General features: G+C 43.9%; 1 protein-coding gene across 2 annotated transcripts in view; it reads left to right on the forward strand.

Annotated features, from left to right (window-relative positions):
- COL5A1 (collagen type V alpha 1 chain) overlaps positions 1–18694 on the forward strand; it is a 247193-nt gene extending 228499 nt beyond the window's left edge. The window contains exons 64-66 of one of the 2 annotated variants that reach the window (XM_074973666.1): positions 2151–2219; positions 8268–8501; positions 15656–18694. In XM_074973666.1, coding sequence (XP_074829767.1) covers positions 2151–2219; positions 8268–8501; positions 15656–15802 — 450 coding nt within the window. In that variant the 3' untranslated portion in view covers positions 15803–18694. Of the gene's footprint in view, positions 1–2026; positions 2096–2150; positions 2220–8267; positions 8502–15655 lie in introns of both variants that reach the window. The other variant, XM_074973665.1, reaches the window with a different exon arrangement.
- The last annotated feature ends 783 nt before the right edge of the window (positions 18695–19477 follow it).

Consider the following 19477-nt stretch of genomic DNA (forward strand, 5'->3'; position numbering starts at 1 on the left):
GCATGATGAATGCTGATACCTTACTTTTTTTTGCATTACTTTACAAAGACAAACTTCTCCATCATTGTCTCTACTGTAGTTCACCATGAGGTTTATTTAATCTACTCTTTTTATCCCCAGTTCAGCAGTTGCTGCTACTCTGATGGTTTTGTCCCTCAGCACTGCTGGTTCCTCTTCTACTTTGACCGAATCTTCTGACATAGTGGAGAAATGTTGTTCTGCTGTAATTTCTCCTGTTGTTCATGTTGGGTACTTGGGTGTTCCAAACTACCACACCGAGGATCAGGACAGTTCATGGCATTCAGTTGGTACACAGACGGGGTGTGAATCAGTTTAGTTAACGGGCAACGATATGCTCTCCCATCCTCATAATTCCAAGGATCCCTCCGGTAGTAACTCAGCCAGTCACATCTAGTTGACCATGACAAGTTCTCTAAGTGTCTTTCAGTTGCAGTAAGGTGCTCCTCCCTGCCCCATATCCATCTGCTTTATATTATGGGGCTGATCATCAGGTGTAAAGTCCTGCTCTTAAATTTAGTTTCTCCACTAGGTAAATGTGATCTCTTCCAAGGCGGCTGCCAAGGATCCTCTCAGTACCATCAAGAAGGACTTCACAGGCTGGGTTAGGGTATAGACAAGAGAGATTCATCACTCCTGTGCACCCCAATATAAGCTGTTCACTTGCTGAGATAATTCAACCCCTAGAAATATACATCAGCATGGAGCAAGCGATGTGCAGTGCAGAATTTCCCAGGGGTTCTTTTGGGGATTGTTTAAACAGAAGATACATTTCTTCTCTTTGGTGTTAGACCACCGTTGTTCTTCTCCAGTCATTGATTATTAAACTATCAAAATCTGAGTATGATTTTGTAGTTTTAAAAATTCTTACAGTGTTGACTTTGCAAGTAGATAATGTTATTGCAGTATTCCCAGTGGGACTGATTCTTCTAACACATTCAATGGCATAAGTGAGAGGAGAATCCAGCCTATCTACCTCATTAACATTAATTACTTGCATAGGTATTTGTGGCTATTTTGTTATGGGCCGCTGCGTGGCCTGAAAAATGTATCCTGTCTCAGTGCATCCACAGCATGGCAAAAATGCACTGTTTCATGTTATGGTTCTCCTCCTGTGCAGGAGAGAATAATCCCACAGCACCTACATCTAGTTCAGTCATTGTTCTTGGAGCAAGTGAAAGCAACAATGAGGAAGCTGGTGGAATAATGAGGGAATATTAACTAAACTCTATCGCTGCCTCCTCCCCCATTAACCACATCCCTTGGTCTGACTGAAAAGAGAATATTCAAATTCACAGCTGTAAAGGGTCCTCCAGGAAGGATGGTTTGGCAACTCTTCTCCTTATCAAGGTCACAATCTGGATCATTACAGACTGTTCAGTTGGGACTCCACCATGTATTCTGGTTCATTACCTGCCAAGGACTACACATTCCATTTACAGTATGTTACTGGTGCTCAAACACACAAAGCAGATGCTGGTGTTTTATTAATTCGCCTAGCCTAGCCTCTCCTGGCCCCAGCACATCTGGATTTGACATTGGACTAACATCAGCCTTCTCCATTCTCAGTGTTGCTTTTCCATCCTTGCCCCCCACCAATCCCCATGTAGATAAATGGATAGTTTTCCACTAATACTTTTTTCTCTCTTTTTTTTTTTTTGCCATCCTCCCGCAAAATGTGCTGCCAATTTTCCATCAGCAGATATCTAGAGGTTACAGATCATTAACCTCGTAGCAATGAAAGGTGGTACCAAGGCCGTTTATACCTGTGTGCAGTGGTGGAATGTCCTAACCCCAATGTCAAGCGATGAACCTTCTAATTTAGAAGCTGTCAGGACCCTAGGGCTCAGCAGACTGTTTTTATGACCAGTGTATAAAGTTTAAGAAACTATGTGTTAAAGTTGGACAGTTTCAGTGAGACAGACAGACCCAGGATGTGCAATTGAATGTAACCTTTTCTTTCTTTGTTTCTCTCTTTCTCTCTTCCACTTTCCCGCCCACAATTTAGGCTAGAATTACTTCTTGGCCAAAGGAAACCCCGGGCTCCTGGTTCAGTGAATTCAAGCGCGGTAAACTGGTAAGAGGCACCCTACCGCTTTCTGTTGGTCTTTAACCCGTCTCATATTTTACAGAGCAAAATGGCTCGTTGGCCCAAAGAGCAGCCTTCCACCTGGTATAGTCAGTACAAGCGGGGTTCCTTGGTAAGTGGCTAACCTTGGCCCTACAGTCTGAATCTGAGCACGTCAGCCACGTCCGCTTTGGTTATGGCCAAACTGTTTGCACTCTGCATGTTGGACTAATAACCATCATAGGACACCTTTAAAAAAAAAAATTAAGGTGGAACACTGACTAAAATATATTGGAGGCACATTTATATGACTCTCTTCGGGGAAGGTGCTTAACACTAGGCATTCGCTTGAGTACCTTGCTGGATCAGGGTCTCTGATGGGAGTTGGTAGCTTCTTTAGTACGACAGCCAAATCTAGCAGCTGGAACTGGCCACTGTTCTGAATCACAACCAGTCATCACTGTGCTACCAAAGCCTACTAACTATAGCCTAGATCAACACTTACATACTGCAGTGATTGGGTCTACACGAATACTAGACTTGGCCATAATTTTTTTTTCACAAGGAAGTTTTCCAGTGGAAAAATGGGAAGTTTTTCCCTCAAAAATGTCTGTGAATTATTTTCTGTATTTCAGCCAACTCTAAGGGCACATGTGGCATGTAATAGAGTAATAAGCCAACCCACTGGAGTTAGATCCTTCAGTTTCATGTCCCGATATTGTTGCTGAGTCCAGGGCATCATGAGTCTGTCTTCAGTACACTCTCCTAGCAGAAGTATCCCACTTCCCACACCACCTCCATTAGTCTTGGCGAAATGGAGTAAAGCCACTGAAGAAGAAGGGTTTCAAACCACGCACATATTCGCTAAGCCTGTGTGAACTAGAACTTGGCCTAGAGACACTGTTAAAGTTTTAAAGGGAAGAAGAATCTCTGTCAGTTGAACAATTCATGATATCTCCATTCTACAACAGAGAAACCAAGGAAGTGAGGAATTGAGGAAAGAAGGAAAGCACAGATAGTTTACAAACAAACATCTACAACTGGGGCTCTTGACCTTTTTCTTCCTAAGGCCCCCAACATGCTATTAAAAATTCCTCGGCCTGACTGTGCTGCAGCTGGTTTCCTGCATATCCAGGAGCTCAAAAGCCAGGGCTGGCATTAGGGGGTCGCAAGCAGGGCAACTGCCTGGGAACCCCCACCACAGGGGGCCCCTTGAAGCTTTGTTGCTCAGGCTGCAGCTTCAGCCCCACATGGGGTGGGGGAGGGCTCGGGCTTCGGCTTTCTGCCGCGGGCCCCAGCAAGTTCAGCACGGGTCCTGCTCTCTGGTTTATTTTGGTGGATCGCTTGAAACGTCCTTGCAGCCCCCCAGGGGCCCCATGGTTGAGAACCACTGGTCTGCAATACATGCCCCAGAGGTGTTGGGGGCTGGGATGTAGCTGCACTTCTTGGAAAGATGAAATCTACTGTAGAATGACTGCGTTTTATGGAAATACAGAACAGTATCCAAGGGTCCATAAACTATGTTTGTAGGTTTCATTGTGGAATTATTAGCATGAACAGGGCCCTTCAAAGAACAGAGAGCTCCTGAACGAATCTCAGGTCCGTTTGGACTTGTGAACAAGCAAGTAATGAGCTCTGTGGAAATCAGTGGGATTTGGGAAGAAAAGAATACACACTGGGCCAGATCCTCAGCACCACCGGAGTAATTAGAGCAGTGGTTCTCAAACTTTTGTCCTGGTGACCCCTTTCACACAGAAAGTCTCTGAGTGCGACCCCCCCGCCCTTACAAATTAAAAATATTTAACGCTATTATAAATGCTGGAGGTGAAGCAGGGTTTGGAGTGGAGGCTGACCGCTCACGACCCCCCAATGTAATAACCTTGCGACCCCCAGTTCGAGAACCCCTGAATTAACGCTACACCGTTTTGCACTAGCGGAGGAGCTGACCCGCTGTATATACCCAGCATCTCCTTAGAATCCTAGAATATCAGGGTTGGAAGGGACCTCAGGAGGTCATCTAGTCCAACCCCCTGCTCAAAGCAGGACCGATCCCCAATTTTTGCCCCAGATCCCTAAATAGCCCCTTCAAGGTTTGAACTCACAACCCTGGGTTTAGCAGGCCAATGCCCAAGCCACTGAGCTCTCCCTCCCCCCCTTCCTTCCTCACACACAGAGTCAGCCTGCTCGGGCTGTGTGGGCCTCCTGGAACTTCCTCTGCAGAGTTTTGCTGCAGTACACATCAAACTTCCACCTTAAAAACCAACCAATAAACAAAGACACTGCCTTATTTTCTCAAGCCATATTCTTTGTCACTAAGCGCTGAACACTCTGATTCTGTCCATGAGAGAGCAACGGCTTCCATAGCTGTTCCTGCAGCGCACACCCCAAACAGCGGTGTTGTATTCTGAACGTGTCACAGAGGGGCTTAAAACCAGCACTTCAGCCTCTTAAGCATCTTGAAGGGGAGGGGCAATTTCTCATGACTTAATTTCAAAATACTTCACTAATTAATATCTGTATCTGTTTTACTGGTGTTTTTTTGTTCAGTCCATTGAGTATTAGCCACTCACTTTAAGGGCTGAATAGCCAGTCTAAAATTTCGGTTATGGGGTGTTTTTGTTTTGTTTTTTGCTAGGAACTTCAAAGCTATTTGGAGTCCTTTGTTTCATCTCTCTCTCTGTTGCCTTTTTCTTGCTCTGTACCTATGCTACCCATTCTTTTGAAAAGAGCCCCCAGCACCTAGAAGATATTTGTCAATGGAATACCCCAGGGTTAAACATGTGACCCATAAAAACAATGCTTTGGTTCTAAGAACACAGCCAATGTCAGAAAAATGGATGGAACAGAATGCTGGTACTGGTAAGTGGAGGGAGTTAGTGCACTTTGACTGGAAATTGAAATCCTGACTTAGGTGAAAAATGTAAATGAGTTTGGTGGGTCTCTTCTAAGCATCCAGTCCTGCTTTTGTTAAAGTCCATAGCTAGATCTCCATGGATTGAGTGCCTGTCTGCACATCCCAGACACACTGGACACTGGGAGTTTGAGCCAAAGGCTGTTGAAAGGAATGGAAAGACTCTCCAGGGGCTGTGAATGGAAGCTGGTGGTTCTCAGTACCGCTGAAATCTCAGGACACTTATTTAGGTGGCTGAACAGGAATTGAAGTGCCCACTCTTAAAAATGTTGGCCTTTCTTTTGGGACAGTTTGTAGAACCCCACAGATCAAAAAGGACATTACCGTAATAAACAGAAAAATCATCTGGTGTGATGTTTCCATGCCATTATCTCTTACCCACTGGTTAATACCAGTGAAATACAGACAGATGACCAAGTTAATTCCTACCACTTCTCAGTGATGGGCACAGTTAAAAAAGTAAATAGATTGCAGATCTTTTCTTCTGGGGTGTGCACTCCAGCCCTGGCATGTGTGTATGACTCCTATTAGAGCTAATTATGCTTTATACCTATCCAAGCCTATAATCATTTATTGCCATATGGCATCCATCATGAATTGTTATTGTAAAGCATAAATAAGGAAGGGACTAATTCTGCAAAGCCACGCTTCCACGAGCAATTCTTCTGCACATAACTCACCCCATTCGCTCCAGCTGAAAGGCTTCAAGGCCGGACCCTAGTGCAGCATCTAAAGAACCACATCTCTGCCCACTTCAAAGGGATATTGGATGCCAAGGTTAAACACAGCTTAAAAAAAAGAGAGACCTGGTGGAATTGGGCGATGCCTATCAACTCTGTGTGCCCCTGAACAGGTGCTGGGCAGTTAGCACATGTGTTCATCTCCTTCTATATCCTGGTGGCTCACTCATATTTTCTCATCTGGCATGCATGGCTTTCTCCTGTTCAGTCATGTTTAACACTCAGGAGGAGATGCGCAATGGGATCCTGACACCCGAACCGGTTGGTATAAGTATGTGTATATATTATTATTGTTGTTGTTATTTATTATTATTATTACCTATTGCTGCTGATTTTATTGTCCGGCTGTGAATCTCTCCGACTGTTTGCAGTGTGTACTGTACCTTGAAGTTTGATGACACCGCAAGGAACACTGCACTGTTTGCGTGTCTGAATTTTTCTCCAGATTATTTCAAAAGGAAGCGCCTGTCGATAGATCACATTTGTAAGTGTCAGCTCTCCTGGCTTGGCCATGACAGCAGATGCTGTCTCTGTATAATTAGTTTAAAACCACGCTGGAATGGGTATATTATGCATTCGCTCATCTGGCCTTTGATAGCCTACAGGATGAGGTTCCAGCTGCAGATGAAAAGCCTTCCAGAGCAGTATTGCTTTCAGGTCCATCAAAGGGTCTGAGTTGTAAGGAGCTGTAGAGGATTTCACATAGCTGTGTATTGCAAAAGATATATAATACACCATAAGGGGAGAGAAGGTGATTTTCATACCTTTACATGGAATAGGGAAGGAATGGGAAAGAGTAAATGCATTGCCATAGATTTCATGGCATGCAGTAAAAGGTTTTAAAAATTGCAAACCGATAGGCTCCTTGACTGGGTGGTGTTCCCCACCAGAGTTCAGTGGCTTTGCCTGTCTCTTCTCTAGGCCCTCTGCATCTTGCTAGTGTCACTCTGTATCTCCCTCTCTCTCTCCTTCCTCCCCAAATAACCTCTGTTTCTCCCTTCCCCCTCTTCCGCCCACTCACCTTGTCCAATCTTACCACACTCAGGGATCCTCTATCTGCTGTCATCTGCCTATACCCCCATATACCTGCCCAATCCTCACTATTGTTCCTTACTAGTGCTACAATTGTGCCTCTTTCAGATTCTGATCCTTTTCTTGCACAAATGCTGCTGGCAGTAATAGCAAATAACCAGGTTTCTTGGTGCATTCAACTTGGCAGCTGTTGGTGTTTCAGTGCCATTCTCTGGGAGTCTCAGCAGCACTGGAAATGTAAAGGTGTCTCAGCCATGAAAACGAGGAGTCTATTGAAAGGCTCAGTTTCTTGAGTCCCTGCTGAAATGTATAGTGGATTTATCATTTACTCAAAGGCCAAACCACCCTCCCTAGTGTCCAGGCCTGGTGCTGCTAGTTTGGTGGAAGAAGTTCCAGCATTAGGCTAAACAAGAGGTGAAAGCTGAATATTTTTAAATCCTTCTACCCTCAAATTTAGCAGATGACAGGGCCTTGATCGCTGTGTTGTCAGAGGCTTTGGAAGGATCCCCCGGCAGAACCTCTGCATACATACTGTAAACTAGCACATGCAGAGGAAGAGAACGCATACCTAGCCATGAACAGGACTGTGGCTCCTTTCGCCAGGAATATTATGTCTGTATGACACATTGCAAATCAGTTTCAAAGGTATCTGATGGTGGAACACCAGCTCCTGGTCGAAATGAATGGCAAAATATCTCAGCCCATACATCAAAAGATGTCCTCCGGGATCAGAAGATCTCACATGCCGAACTACAGACAACACTAAAGATGCCCCATTCGTGTCGACAATGTTACCTTTAGCAAACTCTTTCAGAAGATGGAAGGTAGGGTTTTCTGAAGCCCTCAGTGCTGGCCTAACTCTGCTCTCATTGAAGTCAAGGATAATATGCCCCATGACTTCCGTGGGACCAGAGCTTACTTAGCACCGGACCTCACCCATTATTTCCATGTTTTTCCAACAGGATGGAAGTCCTGGAGACTTATCTCCCCTTGACCATATGCCCCACTTTTGCCTTAGTTTTTTTTATTCACAGATGGCCCAGAATCAGCAGGAGAAAGAAAATTCCCTTCAGAGCAGCAGGGATGGCTGGCATCCAAGCAATGGCAGCAAAACCATGGCGACGGTCCTGTAATAGAAAGTGATAACGTAGCAGGGGCCTATAATTTGACCTTTTCGTTGGTCGGTAACTGTCTTGTGCAAATGGCTGGGTGTGTGTGAAATGAAGTACTAACCACCCAGACAAAGGGACTGTCTCGTCTGTGACATGTATGCCAGCTGCAGTGGGAGTGCAAGTGTCCATTGACAGGATGCTGATAAGAATGGGTAGAGATGACAGGGATGGTGGCATGCTAATGACAGGTATCAGTTTTCCATGAAGAGATTAACTCTCCCACGGAGCATTTTTGAGTCCATAATTCTGTATCTGTTGCGTTTCCCAGAGGCATGTTTCACATCACTGCCTAGCATTTCCCCTTCTCTGTTTTCCATTTCTCTCAGCTTTCCTACGTGGATTCGGACGGCAATCCCATCGGAGTGGTGCAGATGACTTTCCTGAGGCTCTTGAGCGCCTCCGCAAACCAGAACATCACCTATAATTGCTACCAGTCTGTAGCATGGCAGGATGCCACCACAGGCAGCTACGACAAAGCCATCCGCTTCCTCGGCTCCAACGATGAGGAGATGTCCTACGACAACAACCCTTACATAAGGGCTGTCCTAGACGGTTGTGCAGTAAGTACACACGCTGACAGAGTTAGGCATAGGAGGAGCTTCTACACACAAAGCAGAGTCAGTCTGGCTTAGTAACTAGAGCTGCGGGGGTGTCAGTCAAGACTCAGGGCTTTTTCTTCTTTAGCTCTGCCACTTACTCAGTGTATGATTTTGGGGGAAGTCACTTCAAAAATTTTCGAGTGTCCCCTGATTTTGGTTGCTTCCGTTTTTTGGTTCCCAACTTGGAAGACTTGGGACCTGATGTTTTAGAGGTGCTGAGAAGTTAGTTTCCACTGTCTTCAATTAGGAGGGGGAGTTCTCAGTACCTATGCTGAGTTCTCAGTGTTTCTTGTTGGGCACCTAAAAGCAAGGTGCTTAAAATGGGTGGCCACTTCTGAGCATTTTCACCTTAACCTCTCAATGACTCAGTTTACTTATCTGTAAAGGGGACAATAATTACGTACCTACCACATAGAAGTCTTTCAAGTCTTCTTTAATTAAGTATTTAGGAAGCAGTTTATTTTATAGTTACACAATGGTATGATTCCACAGAGGAGTGAAGTCTGTAAATCTATCCTGAAAGGCTGGGGTTTGGGAGCATGCAGTCGAAAAACCAGAGCCAACTTCCCAGAGTGGGGAGTGGTATTGTGATGGATTTGTACATCTGAAGCATGCAAGCCTGGTGATATTTGATCAGCCTCCTGATTTAAAAGGATTGTGTTACCATGTACCTCAACTGCATGACTTCATTCTTAAAATTGACAAAGGATCTAGGAAGCGAAGGTTCAGTTTGCTCAATGCTTGAAGCCTTTCCCCTGGTTATAGGGCAATCCTACACAAGGCCCAATCCTGTAGGAAGGATGATTCCAGTGGTTGGGGCACTAGCCTGGGACATATGAGACTTAGGTTCAGTTCCCTGCTCTATCATGGCACCCTGTGTGACCAGGCACTCTGTGTGATCAGGAACAAGTTTCTCTGGGTGTCAGTATCCCATCTGTAAAATGGGGATAATAGCAGTAATAAGTAAAAGATTGTGAAGTGTTCCAAAACTATTTTAACAGGGATCATTGAAGTACTTTAGAGAGAGAGATCATGGAGGCAAAATTTCCACTGGAGACAAGAATTGGAAATATAGGTGCCTAAATTTAACCACAAAAATAGCACGCACCTTGCCTGCATTTGTATATAAGCAGGTATTGGTGCAAGTAAATTGAGCTGTGATTCACCCAGATGTAGGTATGCAGTTTTGCCGTTTGTGCATGTAATTGTGGGATTTGCATTTGCACATATTTTGCAGGCTCATCTTAGATTCTAAGGGCCTGATTTTCAAGAGTTCAGGCCAGATTTTTAAGTTTCACTACCCAAAAAATTCAGGCCAAATTTTTAAAAACTCAGCTCTTTCTTTGGTAGCTAAAGCAGTGGACGTGTTGTTCCTTGACTTTAGCAAAGCTTTTGATACGGTCTCCCACAGTATTCTTGCCAACAAGTTAAAGACGTATGGGCTGGATGAATGGACGATAAGGTGGATAGAAAGCTGGCTAGATTGTCGGGCTCAACGGGTAGTGATCAATGGCTCCATGTCTAGTTGGCAGCTGGTATCAAGTGGAGTGCCCCAAGGGTCGGTCCTGGGGCCAGTTTTGTTCAATATCTTCATTAATGATCTGGAGGATGGTGTGGATTGCACCCTCAGCAAGTTTGCAGATGACACTAAACTGGGAGGAGAAGTAGATACACTGGAGGGGAGGGATATGGTACAGAGGGCCCTAGACAAATTAGAGGATTGGGCCAAAAGAAATCTGATGAGATTCAAGAAGGACAAATGCAGAGTCCTGCACTTAGGACGGAAGAATCCCATGCACCGCTACAGACTAGGGACCGAATGGCTCAGCAGCAGTTCTGCAGAAAAGGACCTAGGGGTTTCAGTGGACGAGAAGCTGGATATGAGTCAACAGTGTGCTGTTGTTGCCAAGAAGGCCAATGGCATTTTGGGATGTATAAGTAGGGACATTGCCAGCAGATCGAGGGACGTGATTGTTCCCCTCTATTCGACATTGATGAGGCCTCATCTGGAGTACTGTGTCCAGTTTTGGGCCCCACACTGCAAGAAGGATGTGGAAAAATTGGAAAACGTCCAGCGGAGGGCAACAAAAATGATTAGGGAACTGGAACACATGACTTACGAGGAGAGGCTGAGGGAACTGGGATTGTTTAGTCTGCGGAAGAGAAGAATGAGAGGGGATTTGATAGCTGCTTTCAACTACCTGAAAGGGGGTTCCAAAGAGGATGGATCTAGACTGTTCTCAGTGGTAGCGGATGACAGAATGAGGAGTAATGGTCTCAAATTGCAGTGGGGGAGGTTTAGGTTGGATATTAGAAAAAAAATTTTCACTAGGAGGGTGGTGAAACACTGGAATGCATTACCTAGGGAGGTAGTGGAATCTCCTTCCTTAGAAGTTTTTAAGGTCAGGCTTGACAAAGCCCTGGCTGGGATGATTTAGTTGGGGATTGGTCCTGCTTTGAGCAGGGGGTTGGACTAGATGACCTCCTGAGGTCCCTTCCAACCCTGATATTCTATGAGTCTAAATAAGGGCCAGATTTTCAAAGGTGCTAACCATCCTGTATTTTTGAACCTAACTGGGAGCTGAGCGCCTCTGAAAATCTGGAATCTAGTTTTAGGCACTGAGCCCTTTTGAAAATTGCAGCTACCTGTCTGGAAAAATTGGTGTAGTGTTTGCCAATTCAGTTCATGCTGGGACCCAGGTTCCTAAGGCTTGGACATATGCAAAACCTCTCCTCCCGCCACTGGGATGATCAAAATCCACAGGACTAAAAGAAAAAAAGAAAATATTGAGACGTCTAAGGGAGTGAACCCTTAATAGAATTTAAGAGATTAAGTCGAACTCCATTTGGAAGCCGGAGTGTTTTTGCTACAGAAGCATGGAGGGAAAATTCAATTAGAGTCACTCATTCTCTTAATGCTGCTGCAGAGAGATGAAGAGTGCTTATCCCATAGCTGAAAACACTCAGAAGCCACATGGGGAAGTTTATTCTCAAGTATTTCATATCTCTTGACAATATGATGTGCCTTAGAAAAATCACCCCCCATCTCACCTTTCTGTACTAAGTCTCAGGGAAGCTGGAAGAGCATGCATCCCAGATTTAAAAGTCCATATGCTTGATGAAAAACATTACAGTTAGAAATTATTTTGCTCGGGTGGCCTACGTTTTCTACATTCCTGTTCCCGTGTTCTTTCTGTAGCTGCGGATATTTGCAGGAAAACAGGCCCTCTTAAGAGTTTATTTGCCTCTGTTGTTGTTTGTTACCAGAAACTGTAACATAACCTGTTATTAGAGCAATCCGTTTGGATGTCACAAATGGAAGAATATGGGGCTGAATAAACAGCAAGAGCACAAGGGATTGTGACTGGTGGCTATCGTTACCACTGCAGTAGCACCTAGAGACTCTGAATGAGATTGAGGATTTATTGTGCTAGCCACTACACAGGCACTAAGAGACACTCGCCGGCCCAAAGAGCTTACAGTCTAAATAGACAAATTGTGGGAACAGAAATGGGCACAGAGAGGTAAAGTGACTTGCCCAAGGTCATAAATCAAGACAGTCGCAGAGTCAGGAATCGAACCTGAGTCTTCTGAGTCCCAGTTATGTGGCCTATCCATTGGACCACACAGCCCCTGGAGAGATGGGTCTTCAAAGGTTAAGTCTCAGATTAAATTGTGCTATGCTACTGTACTTGAAAAGAGTGCAAAAAAGAGAAACTAGTCAAAACAGAATGGGCCGGATCCTGAGCCGGTGTAAATCGCCAGGCTCCCCTGACTTCAGTGCGACTATGTCAGTTTACTCCAACCAGGCACCTGGCCCCATTCTTTTTTCAGTTTCTCAGGCTGCACCTACAGCAAAGATTATTATAACATGTTATTTATTACTTGTTCCATGCCCAGAGGTGTGCTAGGCTCCTGGCCGATGGGGCGGACATTGTCCCTGCCCCAGAGACCTTGCACTCTAAATATACATCTACACCTATGGAGGCCTAAAGAGGACGCACAGTGCACACCCAACTCGCACAGGTATAGCTGGCAGGATAGACAGGGAGGCCGAGCTTCGGTAAGTCGAGTAGTGTGCCCTACATGCCTCGCTCCCCAGAGTACAGACCCTACATGGCTCTCTACGCGCCCAAGCAATGCCTCCTACGTCCACGCCGCTGTTTTTAGAAGGGTAGCGTCCCGCTGCCTCCTTCCTGCCAGAGCCTTCCCTCACCCACCGCTGTGAAAGTCTCCAGCAGCAGGGAGCTCAGAGCCTTTCCCCACTGCCTTCCCCGTGCCAGATCCTTTCACTGTGGCATGGAGCTGCACAAGCCCTGCGTGCTGCCATGTAGACATAGCCTGTTGGTCTGGATTTGGTGAATTTGCTTAGTCTTCATGACTCGGGCTTGGGAATGTCACTCCTGCTCTGCAACATCCACCATTTCCAACTCCATCCATCTGAACCTAAGTGCCGTGGCTGCTATTCAGCCACTCATGTCAGAGCCAGCCAGTCCCTGGGTATCTGCGGGTGCAGGGAGCCAGGACACAGTCTACACACCTGTGAGGCTTTAAATGGTGCATGAACTTGTGGTCATCTTCTGCACAGGGTGAATTTCATCCTGCACAGCACTGGGCACCCTCAACGCACATTGATATCAATGGGAGTTGAGGGCACTCCATTCCTTGCAGAAACAGGCCACAGGCTTGCTAAGGCAAAGCTCCCAAGTTCTTAAATACAATTTTTGCCAGAGTTAGGCCAGCAAGGATTGGGTCCTAGCAATAATGGCTCTCTAAGCAATGTGGCCTTGCTGCAGAGTTCCTGTGGAAGCTGATCAAATGCACACTCCTGCCATGATTCATTCTGTTACAGCGAATACCAAAGGAATTCCAGTGCTAATGTTTGGGCCATTATTTGAATGTGTTTTCACTGGTCTTATAGCCCTTTTTTGGTTGCTGTGATATAGCCTGTCCTTCCGAGACACATGAATCAGAGGACACGGTAGAGCCAAAAAAAGCCCCTCCATAAATTCACTGGTCTGTGCAGTTTTGTATGCCCGTGGGTGCACTTCTGCCCCTCTGATACTTATTTATATTTCGGAAATAACTGTGTGGCCAGCAGGCATGATAAAAAGACAACATCACCTTGCAAATTCCATCAGACTTTAAATGTGGTCTTTTTTTGTTGCGCTTGGATAATAGTCAAACTAATACATTTCAATTAAATTGCACACATTTGCTCAACATCCCACGAGCATCCTCAGGGAGTTAAAACAACAATACTGCGGCCACAACAATTTTACTAGTCTCCTGTCCCAGCCCTGGTACGTGCTGAAGCCTGGGGTAACGTCTCTGCATGCACTCAGCGGCTGCTTATGCTTCTCCAGAGTCATTTTTCATGACAGTAACCGCTCCCCGTTTTTGTTGAATGGGAATGAATCGCCCCATACAATTGTGTGCGCCAAGGACAGTGGAACATATATATTCAGGGTAGGGGTCATTCTGTTAATGAGTCTTGGAGCTGGTGAATAGCCTGGCCCCTTTTCCCTTTTAGAATGTGCTCGGTTTAACCTCTGTAGAAATAATCCACAGCGCAACCGCAAAGAATCCCCACAGTCTGGCCAAAGATTTTTGAAACTGCGTTGCCTCCCTTTTTGGATGACCGACAAGGATGCTCAACACTTTCTGCAAACTGGGTCCTTTAAGGTTTCTTTCGTGGGGACCTCCCAAAAATGGAGGCACAGAAGCATGAGTCGCTTCTGAAAATCTTGGCCTGAGTCAGTGTTCACTGCTTTGTTTTTCACCTCCCCCACTCCTTATGTGTCGTCCATATTCCAGTTTCCCCCCTATGTTAACCATTCCTTCTCATTTCCTATTTTAACCTCCTACGCTTGTCCGGTGCTGGATGAGGCAATCTTCATGGCTTCTTCTGGCCTGGAGTAGAGAGATCCTAACTAGAGCTGGTCAAAACTTGGACTGCCCAGTTTGTGTGAAATTTTGTCACTTTGCAATTTATTTTCATTCCAGTTTGGAACAAATCCAAATAGTTTTGAAATTTCCCATAAACCAAAAGTTCTGGGGAAAAAAGTGTTTAAAAAAATTTTTCATTTTGAAATTTCAGTTTTGTGGCTTTTTTCGTTTTATATTTTTATTTTTACATTATTTCATGGCATGTCAGTAGTATAATATGTATGACAATAATATGCACTATTATCCCTGTAATATTATCGTATGGCACAATAGTTAAAATATTTTATTTGCTGATAGGTTGGTACAAATGCACACTTAGCTATTTACTGACATGATATTTGTTTCCATTGGAGGCACAAATGTACTCAGCAGAGCAATTGTATTAATGTATTGCATTCAGACACTGGGCCCAGTTCATTCCTGCTGCAAGCAGGTGCGGTTGCATTTACTTGGTGAAATTCCACCTGCTTATATCTGGGCTGAATTTGGTACAATCATCTCCATGTGCCGGGTAAGCCACCCAGTATGGCTTACGATTAGCATGAGGCTCATTCATACACTTGGGTTTACTTTAGTATTAATAAAAAGAAAAGGAGTACTTGTGGCACCTTAGAGACTAACCAATTTATTTGAGCATAAGCTTTCATGAGCTACAGCTCACTTCATCAGATGCATAAAAGTGGAAAATGCGGTGAGGATGTTTTTATACATACAGATCATGAAAAAATGGGTGTTTATCACTTCAAAAGGTTTTCTCTCCCCCCACCCCACTCTCCTGCTGGTAATAGCTTATCTAAAGTGATCACTCTCCTTACAATGTGTATGATAATCAAGGGAGGCCATTTCCAGCACAAATCCAGGGTTTAACAAGAACGTCTGAGGAAGGGGGGAGGAGTAGGAAAAAATGAGGGGAAACAGGTTTTTCCTATTATAAAAACATCCTCACTGCATTTTCCACTTTTATGCAGCCGATGAAGTGAGCTGTAGCTCACGAAAGCTTATGCTCAAATAAATTGGTTAGTCTCGAAGGTGCCACAAGTCCTCCTTTTCTCTTTGCGAATACAGACTCACACGGCTGCTCCTCTGAAACCTGTCATTTAGTATTAATGACACTATTAGCTCATCTGAGTTCCTTTTTTTTTTTATCCCACCTTCCCTCTTATTAGACAAAGAAAGGCTATCAAAAGACTATCCTGGAGGTCAACACACCCAAAGTAGAGCAAGTACCTATTGTTGACATCCTGTTCAATGACTTCGGAGAAGCGTCACAGAAATTTGGATTCGAGGTGGGACCAGCTTGCTTCATGGGCTAAGGAGCCACCTGGAAACGAGTCTCCAAATGAGCAACCGCGTAACCTCATTGCGCCATTTAAAAAAAAAATTGTCACATGCACGTGCTGAAACTGGACAGTGATGGGTTAAAATTTTTTGGGGGGGTTTTGTTTTGTTTCTTGTTTTGCCTGAGTTCCACTGCGCCACTGCGCCCACGCCTACCGAATCCACACCAAAGGGAGGGAGAACCATTCCCACGGCAGGCTCAGAATCACATGACCTAAACACACCACGGGTGGCAAAGCAACCTTCCAAACCGGTCAAGGGCTACAGTACATTTTTCTGCATGCTCCTTTTCACAATCACCGGCGGACTCAACTTCCTCCACTCGGATGCACAGAAATTAGCACAGGTCAAAGACTTTCTTGCCATGAAACTACAGCAAGTGCTTGTTTATGGATTTTTTTTTTTTAAAGAAAAACTTGAAACTATGTTTTCAACTTGACCTTGAAATCACGTGAGAATTCCGGGCCTGATCCAGTCCCCATTGAAGTCAAGGATCGCCTTTCTGTTGATTTCAGTGGGCTTTGGATCAAGCCCATAAATTAGACTTAAATGGTCATTTCCAGAATGTTTAGTTTCTCCATTTAATTATTTTCACAAAAATTAACAACCCGGATCAGTGAATTTGACAGTGTAAAGTCACTCTGTACATCTCCTTACCATGTATTAAAGGTGCTTATATTTTTGTATGTTTGTAAGTAAATATTTGTATTGTATATTATTTTAAATGTTAAATGTTTTTGGCTTCCAAACATGCATGTGACCCTGTCTGCAGTAAAAGAACAACCTTTCTCACCAGCACCCCACACAAACAAACAACCTAGAAAGGGGAGCAGTTAAGGTTACTTCTATTGTTTGTGTCCACGTCAAGGATCTTGCCAACACCTACAGCACATCCTTAAGTATGTCCGTAATCAACGGAACTACTTGTGCTTAAAGTTAAGAATGTACATAAGTGTTGGCAGGATCAGGGCCCAAATTAGCGGTGATCAGTCCACACCCACAAATGAATTTCAAGATCATTTTAAAAGTCACACAACTTGGATGGAGAAGTTTTGATGCAAAATTAAATATATATTTTGTGCCACTTTCTGAGAGCCCTGTTTGTAAAACCCTGATTTGGAAAATCAGAGTCCCATCTGGTTCTTTGCCTTTTTGTACACTCACCTTGATTTTTTTTTCTTTATTGTTTTAATTCCATTCCAAATGGCAGATTGCACATGGCAGGGAAATCCGCTCTCCCCCCCCCCCTTAAAAATAAAATTAAAAAAAAAAAAAGGTGCTTTTTATTTTTACATTTCTCTTTGTGGTGCTATCTATTTTACTAACTAATACAACACTGGTGATCCCCTGCCATTGACCAATCTCCCAGCGTTCTTTGCTTTAGCCACTTTCAACACAGACTGCAAACGTTTGCTACAGTCTTTGATATAAATGCATGCTACCCTCATATTTGTTATGTAGAAGAGCTGCTTCTTTTCTTTAAGTGTATTATGGTAGCTTATATGGCCCATGTAGAAAGTATTAAATGTGCTTACTTGGTTTGTTGTTGTTTTTAAGAACATTCATACACTTTATATGGTGGTAATTATGCCAGATTGTACTCAGTCGCTGAATTTTTGTGGTGCTAATTTATGTATTTGTTCAATGTACTGAAGTGAAGATGAAACTGCCCAATTGTCTTTCTTGTTTGCTGCCTCAGCTGTAATTGCCGACAAAACAGCTCAGAGAGCAAAAGAGAGAGAGGAGAATGTGCAAATTTCCTTTGTCTTCCCACATGGCTGGCAGGAAGGCTCTTCACATAGCATTAGGCAATTCAGATTGCAACCTGCAGATATATTGGTTTTCCCCAACTGTTTTCTCGTTTGGGTCACTGCTGGAAAACAAATATTACAGGCGATTATTTGGCCTGGGGTATGGCCATGTGCTTCAGCCAAGGGGGGGGTGTATCATGGTAAAGGAAATGACATCACATTTACTGTGAATAGAAGCCTATATATGATGTCCTTTCCCCTCACCCCCCATCCTAAGCAAAGGAAAGAAAAATTTGATCCAAGGGAGGTAAGCAAAGCATGCCGAGACCATCAGTCAGTCGCAGTGCTAGGGGAATAAACAAGAAGCTGTGACATTGCAATGGGTTGTGGTGCTTTTCATTCCGTGAGAGCCGGTGTAAACGTATCCTTGTTTTTTTCCAGTTAGGAATAAAAGGTGCTATCCAAGGAAATCACATATAAAACCAGCAAGGCAGTGCAATCACATCTATGTATTATAGATCAGAATTCAGATTCCAATTGAACAAGTGGGAATCTCAAACCTGTTGCGCATTCATCTCTTCAATAAAAAAAGCCATATAGAGCTACACACACACCGGTGATTCTGTCTAGGTCATGTGATTCTGTTATGAATTCTCATCAAGGGAGCTTTTTTTTTTTTAATTTCATGTCTTTGCTTTTTCTTAAATTCCTCTGTTGAATACTACAAAGTGTTGTAATTGTACTGAAGTTCCAAACTCTTCCAATTCCCCCCGACCACTTAGCTATGGTATATTGCAATAAAATTACTTCTTGTATTTGCAGACTTTCTTTTTGTGTAATTTTATTTCCCCCACCCTTTAATATATATATGACTTGAACAAATGTTGATAAGAAAAATAAAACCTATGGAAAAAAAAAGTTTTTAGTGCATAAGGCCCTTTTTTAAAAATATACTGTCAAATGACACATTGTACATTTTTTCAAAGTCCAATAAACATGTCATAAAATTTCAGTGTAATGCCCATAAGAGGTATTTTTAAATATTTTAAACCTGTGTAATAAAGGAATAAATGTAATAGATTTTTTCAATAAATCAAGTTTACTGTTTCCACCTAACCCAACGTGATGTGAATGTCTTCTTGAAGTACAGCATGATTTCCCCACACACCCTTCTGCTCAGTGAAGTGTGAGGAGTTCAGCAGAGGAGTGGAAGAGGGCTCACAATAATATATGCTGTAAAATAGAAAATCAAGCTCATCAGAGAGATCATTTGGAATTCCAGACGTCCAATATTTTTTTGCCGAGCTGAAAGTGACCCAACAGTCGGAGAAGACAACATGAGGCATTTCAGATGGTAGTACTTTGCTAAGGTGGCAGTATGGCCTATTGGCTTTTATTCTATTAATTATAGTACCCCAGAAATGTACTAGGTGCTTTGCAGAGGATGAAGGAGGGCCTGGCTTACCTCAAGTGCTGCATTTGTTTAATATCTGGTACAGGGCCTGATTTAACAAAAGGTATTTAGGCACCTAAAGATGCAGTTAGGTGCCTGGTAGGATTTTCAAAACTGCCTGGGTTCCTAACTAACCATGGCCATAAGATTGGCCCATAGCCATTATCAGAGGTCTATATCCAGCGCTTGCAGGAGGATGGGCTCAGAGACCTGGTACGGTCGATCTTTTCTGTCTCTAACTCTTATATTGGTTGAAATAAAATCCTCCGAGTGCTAGAACTGCCAAGTTTCTCACGTTGGCTTTTCTAAATATGAAAGCCGGGTCTCAGAGGTTCCCCAGCACTGTCAAAGATATAGTGAGCGATTTTTAAAATGCTGCAGCAGCTTAGAAGCACAATTCCTACTGGATGTCAGTAGGTACATCTACCCTGGGTGGGGAGGAAGCC

This window comes from Natator depressus, chromosome 16 (genome assembly GCF_965152275.1).
Source record: "Natator depressus isolate rNatDep1 chromosome 16, rNatDep2.hap1, whole genome shotgun sequence".
NCBI lineage: Eukaryota > Metazoa > Chordata > Testudines > Cheloniidae > Natator > Natator depressus.